This window comes from Ricinus communis, chromosome 8 (assembly GCF_019578655.1).
Source record: "Ricinus communis isolate WT05 ecotype wild-type chromosome 8, ASM1957865v1, whole genome shotgun sequence".
Taxonomy (NCBI): Eukaryota; Viridiplantae; Streptophyta; class Magnoliopsida; order Malpighiales; family Euphorbiaceae; genus Ricinus; species Ricinus communis.
The window spans coordinates 212,551-236,371 of NC_063263.1; the positions used below are offsets into that span (position 1 = coordinate 212,551).

Sequence of the window (23,821 nt, forward strand, 5' to 3'; positions counted from 1 at the left end):
GAATTAAGCGTAGGCATGATCAAAGGCAAAGAACATAAAAAGTGGCTGCAAAATCAAAAGTCACAGCTCTCTACCGAATCCCTCATCCCTTCGTCAGGAGTCAGTATCCATTCCTTGAGTCCGAAGAGTGGACAGCTGCAGTGTGAGAGTATCGATCCTGAGGTGTTGGGCCTCGATCTAATATTGGCGATCATCCACCTGCCTTTGCATCATTGGGTTAGACATGTACAAAATCCATCAATAGGTTGGTGGCAGTCTCTTCCTTTATAGGTACGCAACCAAATCTCTTTTACTCTCTTGTTATTTTTGCCTAAGCTACCCTTTTAGATTTTCAACTTAACAGGCTAAAGCCTTAACTTTTGCCTAAGTTGCTCTTTCGGGTTTTTAACTTAGCAGACTTCAATTTTTGCGTAAGTCGCCCTTCCGGGTTTTAAATTTAGCTTTTATTTTTCATTATTTTTCTTTTCCTTTTCCCTTTTGCAGATTTAGTTTTGTGAGAAGCTTCAGATACTAACCATCCCGTAGGACATCTAAGAGTATAAGCTGAAGCATATGCAAGTTCAATCAATCGCTACTCCATGGGACCATGATGGCTAGATTTCCTGGTTAAAGGGCATTCCAGACACACTTATCCACCGGACTTGTCTCTGGTGGAGCATCAAGCATGTCACACTCATGGTGTATGGCAACTGTGTACCTTTATCTGGATTGCGGGCATCCACTTTCTATACAACTATAAGACTTTGCCGTTAGTACGAGCAGAAGCAACATATTCTGAATTCCTTCCTGAATTCAAAGGCTTCCCATTAAAACAAGATTTCTTAGATAAGATGAAGAGGCTCTAGCCCCATCGAGATACAGAGTAAAACTTGGATTCTAAAGGTGATCTAACCATGGATGGCTACTTCAAAGCTTGGTTCGAGCTTTAGATTGCCATCTCTCCTAGATTTACAAGGATTAAAAGGACTCGAGAGCTAGTTACTGAGTCTAGGAATACATTTGCAAAGAGAAGGAGAAGATGAAAACATGCTTTTTTTAGATCTCATTTAGTTTGCTTAGAACTTTAGCTTAGTTTTCTCTTTCAGTTAGTGTGTAGAGTAATAAATAGAAATATGTATGTTTGATAAAAATTCTAAAATAGTTTATTCATTTAGTAAAGACCCAAATTGGTACATTTTGATATCTCATGATATAACTCCCATCATCAGCCAGTCTTTTCAGATTTTTTAGCTGATTATTTTCTCTCTTATTGCCCTAATTTTTGCCTAACTAGCCTTTTTAGGTTTTCTTATCAGCAGGCCTTTTAATTTTTAATTTTTAATTTTTTGTACATAGTATTTCTTGAGATGATCTATGTTAATAGGCTCAGAGAACTCTTTGATTTCTAGGTCTGAGATTTTAACAGCACCTTCAAGCAAAATTTTCTTTACCACGGAACTTCCCAATTAGCTATAAACTTTCCTTTTGGGCCAAATATAATAGGTCTCATATGTTTCAATACTTACCGGCTTTGATTTTTCCTAGCTTTACCTTCTTATTAAACGCCCTAGCTATCCGTTTCTAATACAGTTGCATATGGTAAAGGGATTTCATTCTTTTTCATCGATCAGAGCCAATTGATAGTATCTTTGCTTGATCCACTAGTACTTTAGTATTTCAGCCTCTAACACAACTCTCAAGAATTTAAATTCTAACTCAACTAGTAAGACTGCTTCAATCCCATAAACTATAGAGTATGGAATCTGTCCTGTCGACATCCGCTCAATTATCCAGTATCCCCAAAGTGCAAAGACCTATGATGCTGGATCTTATATTTTGCTAACATGTCTATTATTTCTCCCATGAATTGTATGCTATTATTTGCCGCAACATGGTTTAGGACCCCAAACTTGCATATCAAGTTCCTCTCTATAAATCTAGCAATCTGCCTTGCCCCCATCAGTAGTGAATGACTCGACCTCAATCCATTTAGAGAAGTAGTTGATCGCCACGACTATGTACCTATGATCATTGGAAAAAGGCTTTATTTCTCTGATGATGTCGATTCTCCAAGCTACAAAAGACCATGAAGATGATAGGTTATGAAGTTCAATCAATACTATATGACTCAAGTCACTATAGAGCTAACACTCATGACATTTTATTACCAAAGCTATGCATTTTTTTCCATCGTTAATCAGTAATAACCTTGATGTATGATCTTTTTGGTTAACACTATGTCGCTCATGTGAGCTTGTATAATCCTTTGTGAATCTCCTCTATTACAACTTTTGCTTTTGTTTTAGTAATACATCGAAACTAGACTCTTGAAGTCATCCTTCTATATAGTACTCCTTCATGGCTGATGTAGTTCCTAGACTGGATTCGTAGTGCATACCTTTCCTTTACAGTTGCTTCCTCTGGATATTCCTTATCTTCTAATCTTTTCAAATCATGAAACCAAAGCTTCTCTTCTGATTCAATCTGGACTTGCGTTTAGAGAAGTACTTAATTGCCACAACTATGTACCTGTGATCATTGGAAAGAGGCTTTATTTCTCTAATAATGTCGATTCTCCAAGCTACAAAAGACCATGGAGATGTCAAGTTATGAATTTCAGTTGGTACTATGTGACTCAAGTCATAGTAGAGCTAAAACTCATGACATTTTCTTACCAAAGCTCTGCAATCTTTTTCCATCGTTAATCAGTAATAACCTTGACATATGATCTTCCTAGTTAACACTGTGTCGCTCATGTGAGGCCCGTATACTCCTTTATACATCTCCTATATTATAACTTGCGCTTCTATTTTAGTAACACATCGAAGCTGGACACCTAAAGTCATCCTTTTGTATAGTACTCATTCATGGCTGATGTAGTTCCTAGCCTAGATTCGTAGTGTATACCTTTCCTTTGCAATTGCTTCCTTTAGATATTCCTTTTCTTCTAATCTCTTCAAATCATGAAACTAAAGCTTCTTTTCTGGTTCGATCTGGACTTTTATTATTCGGTCTTCCTAATAATAAGGTACACATGATTTTATAATCACTAACGGATCCATCAAAAGCTGCAAGGGGTTATTCCATATAGATTATAGGTTAGCCAATATGTCTACCATCTAGTTCTCATCTCATGGCAAGTGTATAAATGAATGCTTAGAGACGTTGCAAACCAAAGTCTTAAGGTAGTTAGCATATGGCTTCGACCTTTCTTCTTTCACTTCCTACTTTACAATGTCTTATTGAATCACCAGTATGGAATCCCTATAGACCATCGGTTGTTTCGCTCTTGCTATCATGGCCGCTTCTAATCCAAATAATCACGCTTCATATTTTGCCATGTTATTTGTCGCTTTAAAGTGTAATTTCTTGGCCATTGGCAGCATTTCTCCTTCCGGCATTACAAAACTACTCCTCGCCCTACACCTTTTGCATTTACTACTCCTTCGAGGTACACTTTCCATTCTTGAATCTCGAGTGCCCCTAGATTTTCATCAGAAAACTCAAAATCCTAAGGGTCATCTCCCTCGATTGCATTCTGAGCCAAAAATTCTACTATAGCCCTACCCTTGACTACTTTTTTGGTGACGCACTCGATGTCAAATTCTGTCAGAAGCACTAACCATCTAGCCAGCTTCCCTATAAGAGACGAAGCTTTAAACAGATACTTCAATGGGTTTATTCCTGAAATTGCTTGCACTCTATAAAACTAGAAATAGTGTCTCAATTTCCTCATAGCCCATATCATGACCAAACATGTCTTCTCCACAAGGTTATACTTTGACTCATAAGACATCAATCTCTTACTTAGATAATAGAATGCATGCCCCACATCCATTAGGCCTACATTACGCTACCATTGTCTCAATGGCTTCCTCATTTTAGGTTAAGTACAGAATCAATGACTTACCATCATTCAACAGCTTCAATACTAATAAATTCATCAGATACTCTTTAATTCTATTCAAGGCTTTCTAATAGTGCTCATTCTACATAACAGGTTGGTATTTCCTCAAAAGCTTAAAGATAGGATCACAAACTATTGTGAGCTTGGAATTGAACCTGTTGATGAATCCCAAACGTCCTAGAAATCCTCTGACTTCTTTCTCTATCTTTGGCAATGGCATCTCCTGAGTAGCATGTACCTTGTTCGGATCAATTTCTATTCCCTGTTGACTCACTATATGCCCTAACAGCTTTCTTGACATTACTTCAAATACACTTTTCTTCGGATTAAGCCTTAAGTTATACCTTTTCACTCGTCCTAAAAACTTATCAAGAGCCTAAAAATACCCTTTTCTTGTTTCAAACTTTACCATCGTATCATCCATATACACCTCCATCGCCTTATGCATAATGTTGTGAAACACGGTAGTGGCCGCACTCTTATAAGCTACCCCGCATTCTTTAGTCCAAAAGACATAACTTTATAGTAGTATGTACCACATTAAGTGATGAACATTGTCTTCAGCTTGTCCACTACTGCCATCATGATCTGATTATACTTCGAGAACCCATCGGTAAAGGAATACATCGCACTTGAAGCAACATTATCGACTATCACATCTATGTGAGGAAGGGAAAAATCATCCTTATGGCATATGCCTTATTCAAGTTTTGATAATCCATACACATTCTTACTTTTCCATCATTCTTTAGAACTAGGATGATATTCACCAACCATTCAGAATAATTGACTACATTGAGAAAATTAGCCCTCACCTGCTTAATAACCTCTTCTTAAATCTTCTTTGTCTATTATGGCCTTAACCTTCTCATATTCTACTTGACTGGCTTGATGTGTAGATGAGTTAAAATGTAGTGCTCCACTATTTTCTTATCTAACCCTAGCATGTTGTTGCAAGACCAAGAAAATACTAATTTTCTTTTCTCTATTATTCTTTCTAATTCTCTCCTTTCCTCAAGAGTTATATCATGAGCTATCGAAATGTTTCTTGGATTCTTATATGTGCCTAAATTAAATGAATTAATTTGAATGGAATTTATATCAAATATGCACATGTCATGATTACTAAAATATACACTACCATAAAAAAAAACATCACACAAGTAAGCAAAATCAGAGTTTATATTATTGATCTTGGAAATAACAGAAGCATCATCCTCATAAATATTAGATATTATTACATCATCATAAACTACATTAATAATATGCTTATCTATCACAGTAGCTAGCTTTTGTTGACTCAGCTTTTCAGGTAGGAAGACGAACTCTCCAGCTTCAACTCCTCTATTTTAGTGGTGGTTGTTTCATGGACCTCCTTGATGCTCAGCTCGACCATCCTGTCAATGATCAGATTCTTGAATATCTTAAATCCCGGCATCTTAGTTCCAACTATTATAACAAGTTCAAGCTCCTTAGAATAAGGCTTGTACTCCTGGACAAATACATCTTTTAGAGTCTTACCCTTTGGCTCTGCCCTCATCTTCATCTTGTAGTAACCTAGCCCGTGTCAATATCTTTTGTCACCAATATCTTTTGTTTCTCGTTGTTTGGTACTTGAGATTGGTCGGTTTCTTGCGATGAGGTCGCCACTTCTTTTTCAATCTCCTCTTCTAAGGCTTACCCATGCCTTTTTGCATCATCAAATTCTTTCAATTCTTTTCTGCTTCTCAAGGTTATTGCACTAGCATTATGCCTTAGATTGACAATTGTTTGTGATGGCAATTTACCTTGAAATTCTAATTTGCTCATGAAAGATGCCAATTGCCCTACTTGAGCCTCTAAATTTTGAATACTTGCTCTCGTTTCCTATTGAAAAACATTTGTATTATTAGCAAGCTCTTTAACAATATCCTCAAGAGACATACCTTGCTTTACGAGAGGTGATTGTTGGAAATTTCCCGATCTTTGTTGGAAATTTTGATTTATTGATCCATAGCTAAGGTTAGGATGATCCCTATATCCTGGATTGTACGTGTTTGAATATGGATCACACTGCTTATTTGGAAATCCTCCAACCATGTTAACTTGCTCATTAGAATCCTCTTGAAGTGTTAGACACATGTCGGTTGGATGACTTGGATCAGTACAAACTCCGCAAACTCTGGCTTTTGGTGCATTTCCTAAGGCCAATTGTTGAACAAGAGAGGTTAGTTTAGAAAATTGAGTTTCGACAGAATTGCTACTTACCTCATTCACTCTTCTTAGTGTTGAGTCTTGACTGAAGCCAAATTGTTGAGAGTTGGCAGCCATGATGGAGATCAATTCCCTAGCGGCTTGAGCAGTTTTGTTCACTATAGCGTCTCCACTAGCGGCATCCATCTTTTTTCTCTCCATGGGTAACAATCCCTCATAAAAGTATTGGATGAGAAGTTGTTCGGTAATTCCATGTTGAGGGCAACTCGCGCATAATTTTTTGAACCGTTCCCAATATTCATGGAGATTCTCCACATCTTTTTGCTTGATTCCACATATTTCCCTCCTTATACTTGCGGCTCTTGAGGCGGGAAAGAACTTGTCAAGGAATGCTCTTGGTATATCCGTCCATGTGGTGATAGAATCAGATGGCAAATAGAATAGCCAATCCTTAGCTCTATCGGCTAATGAAAATGGAAATGCATGCATTTTGATTTGTTCTTCAGATACCCCTTGTAGTCTCATGTTCGAACATAGCACATGAAATTCTTTCAAGTGTTTATGAGGATCTTCATTCTCAAGACCGTAAAAAGTAGGTAATAAATGTATCAAACCTGATTTTAGCTCAAAGGCTACCTCTAAATCGGGATATTGAATGCAAAGCGGTTGTTGGTCTACATTTGGTGCCGCCAATTCCCTTAGAGTTCTTCCTTAATTTTCCATGGTTTCTTCTAATTCAGAATCACTTGAAGAATCAACCAAGTCAAAATCTGTTTCCAATTCCGGAGGTGTAGAAGGCGAAAAAGATTTTGAATTCTTACGACGTTCTTTAGTCTCATTCCTTATTCTTTTTGCGGTTTTCTCAATCTCAGGATCAAATTCAAATTTTTCTGTATGAGAAGAACGAGACATAAAAAGAAATAAATCTAATTAAATGACACCAATCTCTGGCAACAACGCCAAAATTTGATGGGTGTCAAATCCAACAAAAATAAATTCCTACTCTTTAAATAAAAATAACTTGTAAATAGTGACAAGAAGGGTCGAATTCATAGAGATTGGTAAGATTTATTTCTTTAACAAAATTCAAATAAAATTAGGAGGGATTTTAAATTTGGAATTAAAACAAATTAAACTAAAAATCAATTAGAAGTAATAATAAGAATTGAGAAGATAAATCAATGTAAGAAAACTCCAACCCAAGGTATAATCTTAGTTTAATTCATTGAATTGATCATTGATGCAAATATAATTTCCAAATTCATTAATAAATTGGTTATAGTTATTGAGAAGCTCTAACAACCTAATTTCTCCTTAATTTTTCGTTAATCAATGGAAGCCATTTGATTAATTCTCTTATTAAATAAACAACCATAGAAAAGCTTCTAAGATCTAATTTACCAATAGCAATGCAATTTAGAAAAACTCAATTCTAGCCAACAAATACATAAGATGAATTCATTTATACTAGATCATATATCCACATAACATTGGGTATGTTATTCTACTACTAATCATTAGAATAATTAAATAATTACGGATTTAATATTCTAATTTGGCGTAGACTATCTTGATAATTGAGTAATAGGCCTTTTTACACAATCAACAAAAATAGAATTCCTAATAGGCATAGAAGATATATGAATATTAATAAATTTAAGAAAATAATGAAGAACAATTAAATCTCACAATTCATATTAATTCAAATCTTAATTAACCTTGAGTTGGAAAGAAAAGAATTCAGCCACACATAATTGTTGTAGAGAAAATAAAATAAAAAAGAAAGCTAAAACAATGAAAAATATTGGTCTAAGAGTTGGTCCCTTCTTAACCCTAAAACTCCTAATATATATCTTCTAATTCCCCAACTAAGAAAACTCACCCAATAAGAAATAGTAGAAGTTGTGTCTAAATAGGAATCATTAATTCCTAAATAAACCTTAAATAATAAGGAGTTTTAGTAAATAAATACTCCCAAAAATGATCTAAAAATCCATATGGCAAATAATATCACTTTAAGCTTCTTTCCATAAAATTCAGATTTCTAAAAAACCCGTGGTCACGCTCTAACTGAAGAGATCTTGTGCCATCTTTTCTCATTTTTATCCAAAACTCTCCAAAACATCAATCTTTATGAAAACTCATCAAATATCATCCTTTTAGCTTCATGTTGCATCAAAACATTCCGTCTAACATAAAAATCAATAATCACATTTAAGATCCATAATTAAGCACAAATACTCAATAATAACCAAGAAAATATGATAATTAGTATGCATAAAATGCACATTATCATACACAAACACAAATCAATCATGTTACCCTAATCATTTAGCTAATTAGATTCAAAATCCAATGAAAAAAATATTATCAAATTTAAAATCCTACATATTTATATTATCAAATTCAAAATCTAGCATATCAGAAATATGTTCACTCATAATAAACCCTAATCTAATAATGTAAAATACATATAACAATTATAAAAAATCCTAATCATGTTTCTAGAATCATAAGACAAAATAAACAATTAAAAGAGAAAGTGATGTTGATGATGGTGGATGTGGGGAACCATCAGGTTATTATTGTAGATGGTTGTTCTCTGAGTCTCTAGAAAAAATTGGTTGAAAATTCAGTGCTGTTTAGGTTTTGGAAAATCTTCTGTTTTTCTCTAAAAGAAGTTTCCTAAATCTAGAGTTCTTACTTAGTGACTTATATCTTGCTACCAAAAAAAAAAACCTTTTGCCTTATTTTGAATGTCTGTAAATACCTAGGTTGCTAGTAGTCACTGCCTATTGAATGTTGCAAATAATTAATGAGCGTAGCTAACTCTAAACCTAGGGCATATATCATTCTATTTATAGTAGTAGAGTTAGGAAACCCTAGATGAACAGATAAATATTAATTAATTTAAATAAAAAACATCGATTATCTTTCTCTTATCATATTAATATATAATAAAATAAAATAAAATCTTTTAAATTTAAATTATTATCACTAAAAATATTTAAAATTTCAATAATTATCACAAATGACTTCTAGAAACTCTTTTTTTTTTTATTAATTTCAACGTTTTAAGTCAAAAATATGAGCAGAAAGGCATCAAATTCTGAAAAATAACCAATCACCACTGTGTAGAGCCGATTCGATTATATGGAGAGCTGATTGGCTCTAAAGGTAAAGAGTTCAATTTTCTTTTGGCAATTTAGTCCCTATACTTGTAAAAACAATTGCCATTTCACCCATCAAAATCAATTTTTCTCGACAATTATATTCAAATTAATTCAAAAAAGTAATTTTGATTCAATTATTCTTAATCCTAACTTGGATTTGGCCGTCCTCAATTCCTTGAAACTCGAGAAAGACAGTAACTTTTATCATAGAATTTTCCGTAATTCCAACGATATCTAGATTCGGAAAATATATGTTGAGAGTAAGATTATCATGAATTGCGCATTAGCACAAGTAAATTGTTAGTATATATATATAGAGAATGTCAAATTTTTTCATGAGACTCCATTGATAGAATTTTATGAAAGTATGTTATGTTGTTTTCCAATGAGAAAATGACACATTGTCATATTTATAAAAATATTAACTATAATATTAAGAAAATAAATGTAATTTTAAATGCTAATAATGAATATAATAAAAATTTATGACTTATTTAAATATAAGACTATTATATTTTTTAAAAATAATTATAATAAATATAAAATTATTATAGCTAATACATATTAATAATAAATCTTATTATCTTTCTAATAAAATATATTTACATTTATATATATATAAATAAAAATAATAGTAAAATAGTAAAAGAATAAATACTCTAAATTTGAATCATAAAAAAGTCAAAAGAAATTTGTGACACATAAAAATTTATTAGTAAAAAATTTCAATCTATATATATATGATATTAAAAAGTAATAATAAAAGAGAATAGATAGCACGAATTCAATAATCTGATTTGTTTTAAAATAATTATTATATGAACGTATGAGAACTTATTAGTACAATGAAATATACACAAAATTAAGAAGTATTTAATTAAGAATTTTAAAGGCTTTTATAGATTTTTTTAATGAATTAATTTTAAGGAGTTCCTAAATTTTTAATGACTTTTACAGAATTCATGATTTTATGAATGACTTTTACAGATTTTATTTAAAAATTTTATAAATATTGATAGACTTTTATTAATCTTCACATACTATTATTTATTTATTATTTAATTATTTAAAAATAAATTTAATTATTTTATTTTTATTATTTTCTTCATTTTTTTAACGTTTACTTTAAATATTATTCAACATAATATTATATGCAACTCCATACATAAATAATATAATTCATTTCATTCTTATATTAAATTCATACTATTTTTATTTTTTTTTATCTCACACCATAAACACTATTTCTTTTGCCAAGAGAATAATTGTTTTTGAAAAAAAATTATCATATATTACAATTTATCTTTAATTAAACAACCAAATTCATATTATACTCCTTATATTTTGTTAATTACTTATTTGATAATTTTTTAAACTAATAATAATTACGATTATTAATTATTTGATAAATACTTAAATAAAAATATTATGCTTACCAGCATAAAAAATTATCTAAATAATTTTTTTAATAAAATCTAAAAGTCTATATGTGGTGGGATTGTTTGCTCAAAATAATTTATTAAATACTTCATTTAAAATTCATATTTGTTATGAAGATTCTTTTAAAATTAAATTAAGATTTTTTAATTAATTTTATGTGTGAGTATAAAAAATATTATTAATAAATATTTTTTGAATTCTAAAGTTTCATATAGTTTCTTATATTTTTTAATATGGAGAATATAATAAAAAATTAAAGACGATAATGTATGAAAATTTTAAAAAAAAGATGAGTTTTTAAATATAATTTTTTTTAAAAAAAATTAAAAAATCTTAAAAACTTTTTATTCGTAACAATGTATAAAAAAATTACTAAAAATATATAAAATTTTATATTTATAAAAATTAATGATTTTTTGAAAACTAACTTATTTTTAAAAATTTTATAAAAATTATAATTAAATATTTTTTTTATAAATTTTTTTGAAACCTTTAAAAGTTTATATTATTAAATGCACTTTCACTTTTAAATTTTTTTCAATTGCTAGTAAAAATTAAAATTAAAACAAATAATAAACGTCACACAAAGCCTTAAAGACCTTTTTCTCTCAAGCCTCCGTTGCCCTCTAACCTCACGTCGTCTTCTTCTTCTTCTGCAACCCTAAGCCTCTTTTCTTTCGTTTTCTTCAACCTTACTGCCCGCCATCTTCTTCTTCAGCCTTATTGCTTGCCTTCATCTCCAACCTTAAGACTTTCTCTGCCGAAGTTCGCTTCTCCCTTGAGGTTAATAATTTTCATTTGTATTTACTCACTACTTCTCATACTTGCCATTTCTCATTTTATTTCTTTTGTTTTATTAGTCTACAGTGGAATCTGTGGAAGAAAAGCTATGGATGAAATGTGGGGCTTCAGTTAATTTAATGACATTACAGCTATATGATGACACTAACTCCAAGATTTGTGATTTAAGTGATGATTCAAGACCCCTTGGTTTTTACTAACCTGTTGATGGGTCTGTTTCTCTGTTTCCAAATTCTATTAATTTTCTTTTTTTAATTCTTTTGCTAGTTTCTTTGTTTATTGATTTCGTTGCTGCTTCTTTGTTTTATTGGGACTAAAACAAAAGGTATCGGATACATGTACTAGATGTTGACCTTTCATCAGTAACCTCAGGTACATTTTTTTTTTGGATTTGATTATTGTAATGCTTGTTTCAAGAGAACTTATATTAATATTAGTACATTTCAGTTGTTAATTTAAATGAAGATGTGGTCATTTCTTACTTTTATTAACTCTACATTTAAGCTCGATGTTTATGTTTGAAGAACTTTACTACTTTGAAGCTTTGTCTGGATGATGTTGAGGACTTCTGTTAGCATTCTCCTCTAATAAGTTTGATTTGTTGTGCACAAGAAATGTGTACATCATGTTTGTTTACTCATTATCAAATGTGTTTAAGTCAATAGACGATTTGTTCACTTATGTGCCTGGAAAGCATTGTGCAGTAGTAATTGGTATGCTGTTAAAGCAAATGTGTTCAACTTAGCAGTACTCAATTGCTATCTTTTTTCTTCATGTTAGTATGGCATTGGCAGTTTAAGAATTCTAGGCGCTAGTAAAGCAGAGTATGCCATTAGATTATTTCTTTTAGTATGTACTTAAACGGTCATGTGTAGAGAACTTTTTATATTGTCTAGGTTGATTGAATTGGACATGAATTTTTTTTGAAGATATGTAATCAATGTTGGACATATATCATCTACCTTTCCAATTTTATGTGAACTTGCTTCACTAAATTGTCTTGGAACATTGAAGTTTAGTGTGAATGTAATCTTATCTTCACAACTTGTAAAAATATTGTGTCACAGATTATTATACTTTGAAGTACTTTATTCTTTTAAATATAATTCTGTTTGACAATGCTTAGTCTTTGCTATTTTAATCTTCTTCTTTTTTTATGCAAAGACTAACTACTGATGTTTTTGTTGTGACAGTACTGCTTGTACTCTGACTATGAGGAGCACGATCAGAAGGTTAAAGGAACAAACTGATAGCTGAGCATTATTATTGGGGTCATTTTACTTGACTTTAGCATACCTGTGTTGTTGTTTTAGCTATAGACTACTTCAAAATTTTGGGATGTTATATCTATCTTTTTAAGAGTTAGTACACTTGTGTTATTGATATTTAATGTAATTAAAATCTGTTGCAGTAACAACTTCAATCATTTGCTATTTAGTTATTTATGCAATGGATACATTTTTCTATTTCAATAATATGACATTTTTGTCGTATCATCAAATCTCTCTTGCACGTTAACTTGGCTGTTGGATATAGATTTAGTAAACAAAGTAATACAGATACAAAAGGTTAAAATAGCATCCTGAATTGTTAAAGTTGCATTCTTATCAGTGTATCCTGAATTGTTAAAATATCATTTTTTTTCTGTGCACTACTCTCCTTGATATGGTTCTTATGGTCTTTTATTTACTGTGCAGCCAGTAATGCTCATAAACCAATACTGTTGTATCGGTTCTTTTAAAGCAGGTTTACAGCTTTATTATTGTAAATCTATGTGTTGTTTAAGTGCGATTGATTCCTTTTGATTTAACTTATCACATAACAGGTGGGAGTTTAATACTGCTAACTAAGCATTCACTATATCAACGGAGGTTTTGGAGAAAGTGACTTGGAAATTTCTTGCTTTCTGCAACTCACACCTTTTGATCATAGATGGTTCTAAGCATTTGTTAAAAGTTGGGCCGCTGCTTGTTAACAAAAAGAAGGGAGAAGTGTTGTATTGAAATGGATGCTTCTGCTAAAATCCTAACTGTTGACAACCATACCTGTAATGGAGAGTGGACAGTTGTTTTACCTCGTGGCAAACGAAGTAGAAACTTTTCTAAAATTAGAACCCCAGAAGAACAGCAGCAGCCATGGGTTCCTGCGGATCTTGAATCCGATTCAAACAGACAATCAAAATTGATTGAAAAGATGAATATTTGTATGAAGAAAGTTGAGAACTCACAGTTCTATCAGACCCTTCTGGAACAAATCCAAACTCCAGAATCTTTGGATTCTTTTCACAAGGTGCTGGGTTCAGAGTTAAAGATGCAAATGGTGATATATGGCATTGGCAGCATTGAGTCATATGAAACCCCACGAATCCAGCTGAGCGTTGCAATCTTAATGAAAAAGGAATTTAGTTGGATTGGCGATATAGAGGTTTTTGATCCAGTTCTTTCAGCTACAGAATCTCGAGTTTTGGAAGCCCTTGGTTGTTCTGTTCTATCTGTAAATGAGCATGGTCGGCGATGTGTTACAAGGCCAACGTTATTTTACATGCCACATTGCGAGGCAGAGTTATACAACAATCTTCTACAAGCAAATTGGAGGGTGGAGCTTTTGAATCGTATTGCATTGTTTGGAAACAGCTTTGAGGTGTATCAGTACTTATCTGAATTTAGGAACTCAACAATTGTCGATTCATCCAGACATATTGTGGCTGTTCGAGAATTCACCCATGAGTATGTAATCAAGACAGTTTCAGATGACTATTTTGCTGCCTTTCACGATTCAAGTTGGCATTTTTTCAGCCCTGATCCAAAGACAGAGCTGCAGTTATTTAATAATTGATTTGATATCATGTATTTTTTAAGAAAACATGTCTTAATTCAAACACAATATTCATATTGAACAATCTATTGGAAATAATTAGGTTATGTTTTTTTGGTTGCTTTAGGTTGGTTCTAGTTTGATTGTAAGCTTTGGATTAATTAGACTCAAGTCTTCTGTTCTAATTATTTATTGAAAGGAGCTGTATAGATACATGTGATCTATCATGAACTTAGCCTAACAGTTTATTGGTCCTAGCTCCTGATCTGCTGGCTTAATTTACTAATGGACAACTGACACATGGCTAACCAGGCATGTTTTCCAGCAAATTCCCACTATTAGGAAGAAGGAAATATCTCTGAAGCTGCAACAATTGAAAAGAACAATAACGGGCCCTGTCTCCTTGGAACATTAAGAGGAGGGAAGGGAATATTAACGGACAAAAAGTCTTCCTTCTGGTATTCTTTAATATTAAGTTTGCTTGGAAGTCTTAATTTAATCTTTACTCAAAGTTGTGGATAAATGCTCGACTTAAAGCTTAATCGCAATCTTCTTTCATAATCTTCCTTGTCGTCTTTTTCTTAGTTTGCTTTTCTTTCATCTTTTGTTCATTTACATTCGCACCTGTTGTGAAAAAGCGAGACCATGGCTGGAGCTTTAGCAGGAGGTTCGTTTATCTATGCTTTTCTTCAGGTTTTGTTTGATCGGATGGCTTCTCGCCAGGTTCTTGACTTTTGCAAGGGTCAAAAGCTCAGCGAAAGGTTCCTGGAAAAATTGAGCTTAACTGTGAATTTTGTTGATGGAGTTCTTGATGATGCAGAGGAGAAACAAATAATTAGACCAGCTGTCAAAAGGTGGCTTGAGGATCTCAAAGGTGTTGCGTATGAAGCTGATGACTTGTTCGTTGAGGTTCCATATGAAGCTATGGGATTGGAAATGGAAGCTGCATGCTCTAAAACCAGCACGGATCAGGTGCGGAAATCCTCTCTTCTTTTAATCCATTTGAAAAGAATATGCATGTGGAATTAGGAGATATTACTGAAAGAATTGAAAGGATTATGGACAAACTTGAAAACTTAGTCAAACAAAAGGGTAAATAGCTCTTCTTTTCAATACAATAAAAAAGATGAGATGTCAATTTCATCTTTCAGTGCATTATTTTCCACATCAGAGGGAGCCGAGAGCTGTTCATTCTATAATCCTCATGCTGTAAACTCAAGGCAGGAGAATGTCCTCAAGCTAAGACCATAAAGAGGCACCTCGCCATGGGAGGTCTTTCTGCTCTTTTGGACTTCGATAGCCGAGTTAGCCCTTTTGGATCATAGAAGAAACAGATCGTGCAACAATTAGTTCATTACCAATGGATCGAGAGGAGAGAAGGAAGAAATTTAGAAAGCCATATGAGAGAGTATGATGGTCCTAGATGAAATGGAAAACTTGCTTGATTTTATTCTCAATCGACCTCTCCTTATATAGAGAAGTGATAATACAAAACGACAGGGAGAGACAAGGTGGGAATCTTATCTTGATTTCCCACTTACAAAAGTGAAGACCCATAATACACTGATTGACAGCTCAAAGACTAATAATACACGGACCGACAGCTTCACATGCATCTTAAGACAAAAAGTCTTAATAATGCTGCTACTATACACATGTGGAAAATAATGCACCGAAAGATGAAATTGACATCTCATCTTTTTTATTGTATTATTATGGAAGAGAAAACTTGTCTTGATATCCAGCACACACAACCATTATCTTTTGAATTATTGAGTAGAGTGCTTGTCTTGATGTCCAGCACACACACCACGTATTTAGAAAATACTGTCATAGTGATCATCATCCATTGGCTAAGAATCTTGCATGATGGCATCCTTCTGTTCATTGGTTAGGCTTGGATCATCCAGTGGGGTCGGAAGTATATGAAAGTTGAAATGTCCAATGGGGTGTTCAGACCACAGATGTCCATTGAAAGTGCAGACTAATAGTGTAGAGACATCAGTCGTTCCTAATTCATTTCTTAGTTGGAGGGCCTGCTTCAGATCTTTTGTGATTGGTAGAGGAGCAAGATGCAAAGGTATATCAAGTGTTCTCCAATAATGGCAGATATTTTGAGTTGCATAAGTGTCTTCCGAGAACTGAAGGTAAGGCCCGTGGAAGATGAAAATGGCATGGTATTCCGAAGCTCTGGGATTATTGTCTGTAAATAATTTATTCTCATGCATAAGCTTAAGGAGTTTCCTTGTCCATTGGTACGGAGTTTTGAACCAAGTGAGGTATCTCCATGGATATGATCCCGAATTTGTTTCATTATTGAAGAAATGTAAGAGATCCATGATGGGAATTTCAATAGCATGATGACAAACTGTAGAGAGACACCATAAGAACCATAATTCACTTTTAATCTGCGGATGCGTAGGAGACAGGTGATAAATCAGACACCAAGGGTAATCTGGGAAAAAGAAGTTGGGTTGGATGGATAGTGAGAAAGTTTGTTAAAAGGTTGCCAAATAATGGAACATCATATTTCTGGCAAAATCAGTGACCTGTTTGGTTGTGAGGTTGGTGGGAAGATCTGGTGGTGAGGGAGGTTGCAGAGTGGTTTTTGAAGATGAAGAAGCCATAAAGATTATAGGAAGATTTACTGTCGAGGTGAGGAGGACTATAGGTTGATTTTGTGGTTTTGAAAGTCTGGATAAGAAATCTAGAATTAGATTTCTCGTCCCTTTTATATGCCGAACTTCAAAATCATACCTGCTGAACCATGATTTTAACCGCAATAATTGAGGTTCTGGTAAGGCTTTCTGGTTGGATTCAAGGATTTTTGGAAAAGAACAATTATCCATCCGAACCAGGAAGTGTTGTCCAATCAAAAAGAATTCGAATTTCTTTATCCCATATTTGACTGCCAAAATCTCCTTGTAGATTGTGTGGTAATGTCGGATGCATAACCACACAGTTATTCTTTGCCATTGAGGTTTTCAAGGAGGATGGCCCCCCATACATAATCAGACGCATCTGTCTGGAGAATGAGCTTTCCTGTGGACGGGATAGTAAGAGGTAGAGGATTGTGAGCCAGCTCTTTTAGTTTTCGGACAACTGTAGTCTGCTCTGTTCCCCAAGGAGGAGGGTCCTTCTTGAGCATTTTTTAGAGATGGCACGTGTAACTGGACAGGTGTGGTATGGCTTCTCTGACATAATTCAGAATCCCAAGGAACTGTTGAATTTGTTTTACTGAGAGATTTTCTTCTGAAAAGTGATCAAGTTCCTTTGTCAGATGGGGACCATACATGTATTGGCCATTTTTGAATTGCATGCCAAGGAATTCTATCTCTTGTCGGCCAATAAGACTCTTCTTTTCTGACAGCATGATGCCATATTTTTGAATAATGGCGAGGAATTGTTTTAGGAGTTAATAATGTTCCTCAACTGTTTCTGAGAATAGGAGAATGTCATCGATGTAGATCAAAGAGGAGTAAAGGATAGGCCCAAAGATCTCAATCAGGGTCTTTTGAAATTGTGAAAGGGCCGTTTTGAGCCCAAAAGGCATGACTGTCCATTGATACTGGGCATTAGGGATACAAAAGGCTGTTTTGTATCTCTCTGAGGGCTGGATACCCAGCTGCCAAAAGCCCGCTTTCAGGTCAAATTTGGAATAAAATTGGGCCTTCTGGATATAGACCTTGAGGTTTGAGATTCGAGGGAGAGGGAATTTGTTGTCTTGTAAGAAATGGTTTAGGGGCTTATAGTCTATGACAAGTCTCTTTTTCCCTCGTATCTTTTCAGACCGTTTCTCCACATAAAAGGCTTGACAAGCCCATTGTGAGGTTGTGGGCTCAATGGGTTAGGCATTCCCGATCCGGCAAAGGCTAGACATTCCCAAATGTGTGGCCTTTGTGGGGTTGATATCCTCATTGAGCTTGAAAGAGAGACTGATATAGAACTGGGAATTTTTCCATAGTGGAAGAGGGTGTTGGAAGTGTGAATGAGATTCTGGACAAAAGAAAAGGAATTTTTCTGTGTATTGCAAATGGTGGACCGGTATCTGCTATAGTGAACAGATTTGAGGTCTCTGTGTATAGTCGAAATTGTCTTTTGAATTTTAAGCCAGTGGGAAGAATCTGAAGCTTCTGAGCTTGATGATAAACATCAAACCCTATTAGGATGTCCTTGCTTGGAAGTTCCGAACCAATGATATGCGTCCATACTACGCAATCAGGGAAAAACGTATCCGATTGCATTTTGTGATCGAGTAGTTTTGAAGGTTTGACCATTGCCACTGAAAAGCGATCATGGGGCTTCCAGTATTCAGATGGAAGGACCTCTGGATTCATCATGCTTCTTTGGGCTCCAGTGTCAAAGAAAGCTATAACTGGAACAGGTTTTTCATATTTTGAGGGTAGGATTTGTATAGGAACATAGGGTACTGGAGGGATTTTAGTTATAGGCTGAGAGAATTCAGGAGTAGCGAGCTAGCGGGGAGTGGATGTGGAGAGAGCAGGTCGCATTACATCTCTCAGAATGTCTTCTTTTTCCTCTCTCAAAGAGAGACTGATCATCAAGATTGGGATCTCACTATCATCCGAGTCTGAAGAGGACCCTTCTGAGGATTCCGTGGAATTTAAATATTCCGCCTCAATTCCAAAAAGACTTTCTGGAGTAAGATTATCCTGTTCTGAGAGGAGAGATTATATATCCTCTTCAAATGAGTCTGGAATGGACATAGACATACTGACTTGTTGAATCATTTTCACGATTTTCCGGATTAAGGGACAGTTCTTAGCATAGTGTCCCTTTTCTCTGCAGATGTAGCATCTGTCAGATTTGTGACCTTGATTCCGCTTCTTTCGGAAATATCTGAACCCTTTTGAGCGCGTCTTTCTTTGTCTGAACTCCTTATTCCTGCGCGGGTATTTTTGGAAATGATACCCAGTTTTCTTCTTATGATTGGAACAGACACAGGTTGAGGCCTTGCACTTGATCTTGAGATGATTTTTATTACAGGCTTTTTGAACTATTAAATCTCGTTGAGATAGCCTTCTGAACAAATCCTGTTGGTCACAGAGTCTCTTGATGGAAGAGAACGTGAATTGCCAAATTTCTCCAAGAGTGATGGAGGTGACCGGTTTCTTTGTTGCAGCAATCATGTTGTTGACCTCTAGTTGTATTTCATCTGGTAATGAGGCGATGAAAGTGTACTTCAGTGTATCATCACCATCATGTCCTTCGATGACATAATAAAGTTTAGACATAGCAGAATAATGTCCTTCCAGATCCTTCATTTTTAACGAACAACATTTTTGATTAAAGAATTCTTGTTTTTGTTGTCGTATGACAAGATCATAACTTCCAAGAAATTGGTTATGGAGGACTGTAACCGCTGCTGATGGAGTTGGCAGTGTCACAAATTGAAGCCTGGTATACTCAAAGCTGTGACTGAAACCAATCTCTCAAACTTCCTGTGAACCTTGTGACGAATTCGGCAAGAACTTTTTTGAGTGTGGCCCCTTCAAGGGTCATTTGGAAATCGATCCATGCCAAGAATTCAGAAAGCTTGTCCTTCCATTTTGATGGAGGCAGGTCATCAAAGGAGAACCAAGGTCCCGTACTAGTTGTTGGTTTTGACCTTAGGTATGGAGCTCCAGTAGGGGCAAAGAATGACTGTGCATCCTCATCATCAGGTTCCACTACTTCTGGGCTGGGATCAGTAGTAGAAGTATTCATCAGAATTTCAGTGATATTCGCCATTTCTGAGGTGTTTGAGGAGAAATCAGAATCATAGGGACTGATGAGAGATTGTTCTGGTAATTTTTCTTTAGAGGCTAAAGAAGGGGAGATTTTCTTTTGCTGGGTTCTTGAGTCTCTTGGGTAAAGATGAGAGAAAGTGCCAAAGGGCTGGTAGAGAGTTTCTTGTTGTTGTTCTGGCTGTGGGAGAAAAGGAAATGAAGAATAGTATGAGGGAGCAATAGCAGAAGATGTAGAAGCTGCTGATGTAAAAGATGGGATCGTAGCAGTCTGATCTCTTCGAAGATCATGTTCAATCTGGTCAATTTGCTTTTTTAGCCTGGTAATTTCCTTTTCCTTCTGGGTGAAGGCTGAAGTGATTGGCTGAGGAACTCGAAGCTCTTTGTCTAGAGCTTGATATTTGGCAGTGAGTGTTGAATAGAGTTGGAGTACTTCCTGAGAGAATGTATCCAACTTGTGGTCCAGTTTATGAGCCAGATGTAGAGCTTGATCCAGTTTTCCATCTATTTTCTTTAGGTAGGAATTCTGGACAATGGAATTTGAAGTTTGCCAGTTCAGAACCTCTTCTGGTGGTGTGAGGGGTTCTATGGATCTAGAGGGAGTAATCCTTGAGGGAAGGATTTCCGATCTCTTATTCTCAATCTTCCCTAAAGGAGGGAAATCTTCTAGCTGAAACATATAACAACTTTGGATTGCATGGGGTGGTTGTACTGCTGGTAGATCAGCCTAGATCTCCTTTCTGCAAGTTGCAGAAGGACTTTTTCCAAATTCAATTCCCAATTGGGCCAAAAGTTCTTTCATTTCATCAAAAGAGATGTCAAGAACAGTCTTTCCTTCTTTTGCAAGAAGGTCTATGGCCTCGTTGAACATTGGGAGCGGTGCTTTGCTCTGCTTTTGTTTTTAGGGAATGCCTATCCAAGGACCGTCTGGATTCCGGTCATCCGGCCTTGGTTCTATGGCTGAGCATGGAGAGTCTGGAGTCATAACTCGTGGATTTTTATTAGAATGCTGAAAACAAGGTTCAGCAAAATCGAGATCATCTTCACAGGTGCATCCTGGTTGGCACATTCCTAGGTCAACATCCCAGATGAAGTGTCCTTTTACTTTAGCAGCATAGATCTGATGTCCAGAGGACTGGAATGAATGGATAGGGATCTTCTCCCTTGATTTAGATACAGGCTGTATCATTGATGCCTGGAAGATAGATGGTGCAGAAGATGATTCTCCTGTTTTTGTGAAGATCGTTTTTACTGTTCCGTCCTTTTGATTGACAAAAAGAGGATCGGTGGCTTGAACAGGCTTAGCTTGGGATGCCTGAAGCTTTTCATAATTGGTTACCCATTCAGTTGGGATCAACTTTTGCAGATCTTCTTTTTCCAACTGCCTTGGGGCCTGGACAATTGTAGGAATCTGGCCAGAGTCAACCATAATGAACAAAGCATCAGAGGAGGCTTGGAAGCCTGGGATTTGGAGATTAAAGGCATGATCCTGTAATCTGTAGACTATCTGATGATGTAGGGTCGCAGAGAGAGCATCAATTACTTGATTTGCCCCCGTGATCTGGACTTGTACTTTGAGTGTAGTTGATAGGTAGGGATCGTTGAGGGATAGATTGAAATTGGGAAAGAAAGTCAAAACAACACTGCCTGTGTTAAGTGTTGTGACTATCGTGCCAATTACTGCATGTTCGTACCTAAGATATCTGGTGTCCAGCAGCGACATACGGGCTGTAACCGGCAAACCCATCCTTCCATGATAGGATAAGACTAGTCTGACAGCTCCGAGATGGAGATGTGTATAGCCTTATTTCCTCCATTGTTCTATGAAGGATGTTGGGATCTCAAGGGTGACATATTGCTCTTGTGTGGTAGCAGTGGGAGAACATTGAGAAAGGGAAGAAGATTGTATATATTCTTTAACAGAAAGAGGTTGTTTGTGGATAATCTCATTGAGGCTCTTTCTAACAAAATTTTATTTTTTAAAGATATTATACGGGTTTATAATAGGTACAAGGGTGTTTTCAACTTGAACGTTCTCAGGTATGTGAGAAATTTCTACAAGATGGTCTATTTTGTTGGATATGGTTTTTTTGCAAGAAGGGGAGAGTTGCAGGGTAGAAGTGTGAGTAGTAATTTCTGAAGACATAGTGGTTGGGTTTCTCTTCTCTGTCACCATGGCTCTGATACCAGAGGGAGCCGAGAGCTGTTCATTCTATAATCTTCATGCTGTAAACTCAAGGTAGGAGAATGTCCTCAAGCTAAGATCATAAAGAGGCACCTCACCATGGGAGGTCTTTCTGCTCTTTTGGACTTCGATAGCCGAGTTAGCCCTTTTGGATCATAGAAGAAACAGATCGTGCAACAATTAGTTCATTACCAATGGATTGAGAGGAGAAAAGGAAGAAATTTAGAAAGCCATATGAGAGAGTATGATGGTTCTAGATGAAATGGAAAACTTACTTGATTTTATTCTCAATCGACCTCTCCTTATATAGAGAAGTGATAATACAAAACGACAGGGAGAGACAAGGTGGGAATCTTATCTTGATTTCCCACTTACAAAAGTGAAGACCCATAATACACTGACTGACAGCTCAAAGACTAATAATACACAGACTGACAGCTTCACATGCATCTTAAGACAAAAAGTCTTAATAATGCTGCTACTATACACATGTGGAAAAAAATGCACCGATATTAGAAATTCATTGAATTTTTTATGATATGGAAGGCAGAACTCTATATCGGCATTCCACTCACCGTACATATTACTTTTTAACTTTAAATAAATGACTATGTTAGTACTAAAACTTTGACACTTATATCCAAACGGTATAAATTTTTTAATTTGTTACTTTTTAGTATTATAACTTTTATTTTTGTTTTAATTGATGATATTTATTAAGATTTATATGACTTTTTATTGATATATTAATTTATATCATTGCTCAGATGAATTTTTGGCTACCACGTCAGTAAAGAAATAGCAAAATCCATCTAGTCATCAATTAAATTTTACTTAATCCTGTACATTTATTTTTTATTTTATTCTGTCCTTTTTGGACAGAAATTGTAGAGCGTGTATTGACTCACCGTAACTTGCGCGTGTGACACTTAATATTTGCCACTTAATTTTTCAAAACAAAACTACATTGTTTTGTTATTAGAAAAAGCCCATGTGAGCCACTATATGCCTATGCCTATCCAACATAGTCATTACGCCTATCCAGCAAGAACAGAGTAGAGGCATGAAATCAATATAGATTGGTTATCCTAAATCTGAATTTCTCCAATACATGCAAGATGGAAACGACAATTAAATGATAACCACTTACAAAAAAATAAGAAACTCAAAAAAATTTAGCATACATTTTCTTTCAACTCCTTGAGAGAAAAGCCATCAATCCCTACAAATTTCAGCTCTAGAATGTCATTGTTGACACAATGCATGTAACACAGAACAATTACATAAAAGACACAAACCTCAATTCTCGTAAGCAGACTCCCATTGTTCCACTCGATGCTAAGATATCGTCGAAAAGAACTGTATCATCAGTAATTTGCAACAACAACTGTTTGACCTCTGAATTTGTATCATCTATATTTCCATTTTCTTGAAAACTGAATGAACAACAATGATAACAAGCAGGAGAATTGAAGTTTCTATTTATGCCTCAACTTATGTACAGACAAACTCTAGTAACAACCAGGGTAGCTATATACATTATTGACTAGTTCTAATCTACAAGGATAAAAAAGAAATGCTC

General features: G+C 34.9%; 3 protein-coding genes and 1 non-coding gene across 17 annotated transcripts; 3 read left to right on the forward strand and 1 right to left on the reverse strand.

Moving 5' to 3' along the window:
* Positions 1–5,752: 5,752 nt before the first annotated feature.
* On the reverse strand, positions 5,753–6,604 carry LOC107261398. The gene has a single exon (XM_015720323.2). It carries the CDS (start codon positions 6,602–6,604, stop codon positions 5,753–5,755), a length of 852 nt encoding a protein of 283 aa, XP_015575809.2.
* Positions 6,327–6,433, forward strand: LOC112535152. Its single transcript, XR_003079340.1, has one exon. It is a non-coding gene; the product is annotated as a small nucleolar RNA R71 (small nucleolar RNA).
* A 4,643-nt stretch (positions 6,605–11,247) lies between the features above and the next one.
* Positions 11,248–14,433, forward strand: LOC8276663 (protein SENSITIVITY TO RED LIGHT REDUCED 1). Of its 14 annotated transcripts, none has more exons than XM_015720333.2 (6): positions 11,248–11,475; positions 11,553–11,704; positions 11,819–11,865; positions 12,687–12,764; positions 13,191–13,239; positions 13,319–14,433. In XM_015720333.2, exon 6 carries the CDS (start codon positions 13,498–13,500, stop codon positions 14,326–14,328), a length of 831 nt encoding a protein of 276 aa, XP_015575819.2. In that variant the 5' UTR covers positions 11,248–11,475; positions 11,553–11,704; positions 11,819–11,865; positions 12,687–12,764; positions 13,191–13,239; positions 13,319–13,497; the 3' UTR covers positions 14,329–14,433. The 14 variants fall into 14 exon arrangements, 13 of the variants coding, with proteins under 13 accessions (XP_015575819.2, XP_015575822.2, XP_025013428.2 ...); XM_015720336.2 differs by having other exon boundaries at positions 12,687–12,725; XM_025157660.2 differs by having other exon boundaries at positions 13,191–14,433.
* A 442-nt stretch (positions 14,434–14,875) lies between these two features.
* On the forward strand, positions 14,876–15,972 carry LOC112535149 (putative disease resistance RPP13-like protein 1). Its single transcript, XM_048378686.1, has one exon. The coding sequence runs from the start codon at positions 14,953–14,955 to the stop codon at positions 15,334–15,336; it is 384 nt and encodes a 127-aa protein (XP_048234643.1). The 5' UTR covers positions 14,876–14,952; the 3' UTR covers positions 15,337–15,972.
* The last annotated feature ends 7,849 nt before the right edge of the window (positions 15,973–23,821 follow it).

Coding starts and splice junctions, on each gene's coding strand:
- LOC112535149 (XM_048378686.1), top strand. CDS start 14,953: ATGGCTGGAGCTTTAGCAGGAGGTTCGTTTATCTATGCTTTTCTTCAG.
- LOC8276663 (XM_048378497.1), top strand. CDS start 13,498: ATGGATGCTTCTGCTAAAATCCTAACTGTTGACAACCATACCTGTAAT.
- LOC107261398 (XM_015720323.2), bottom strand. CDS start 6,604: ATGAGACTACAAGGGGTATCTGAAGAACAAATCAAAATGCATGCATTT.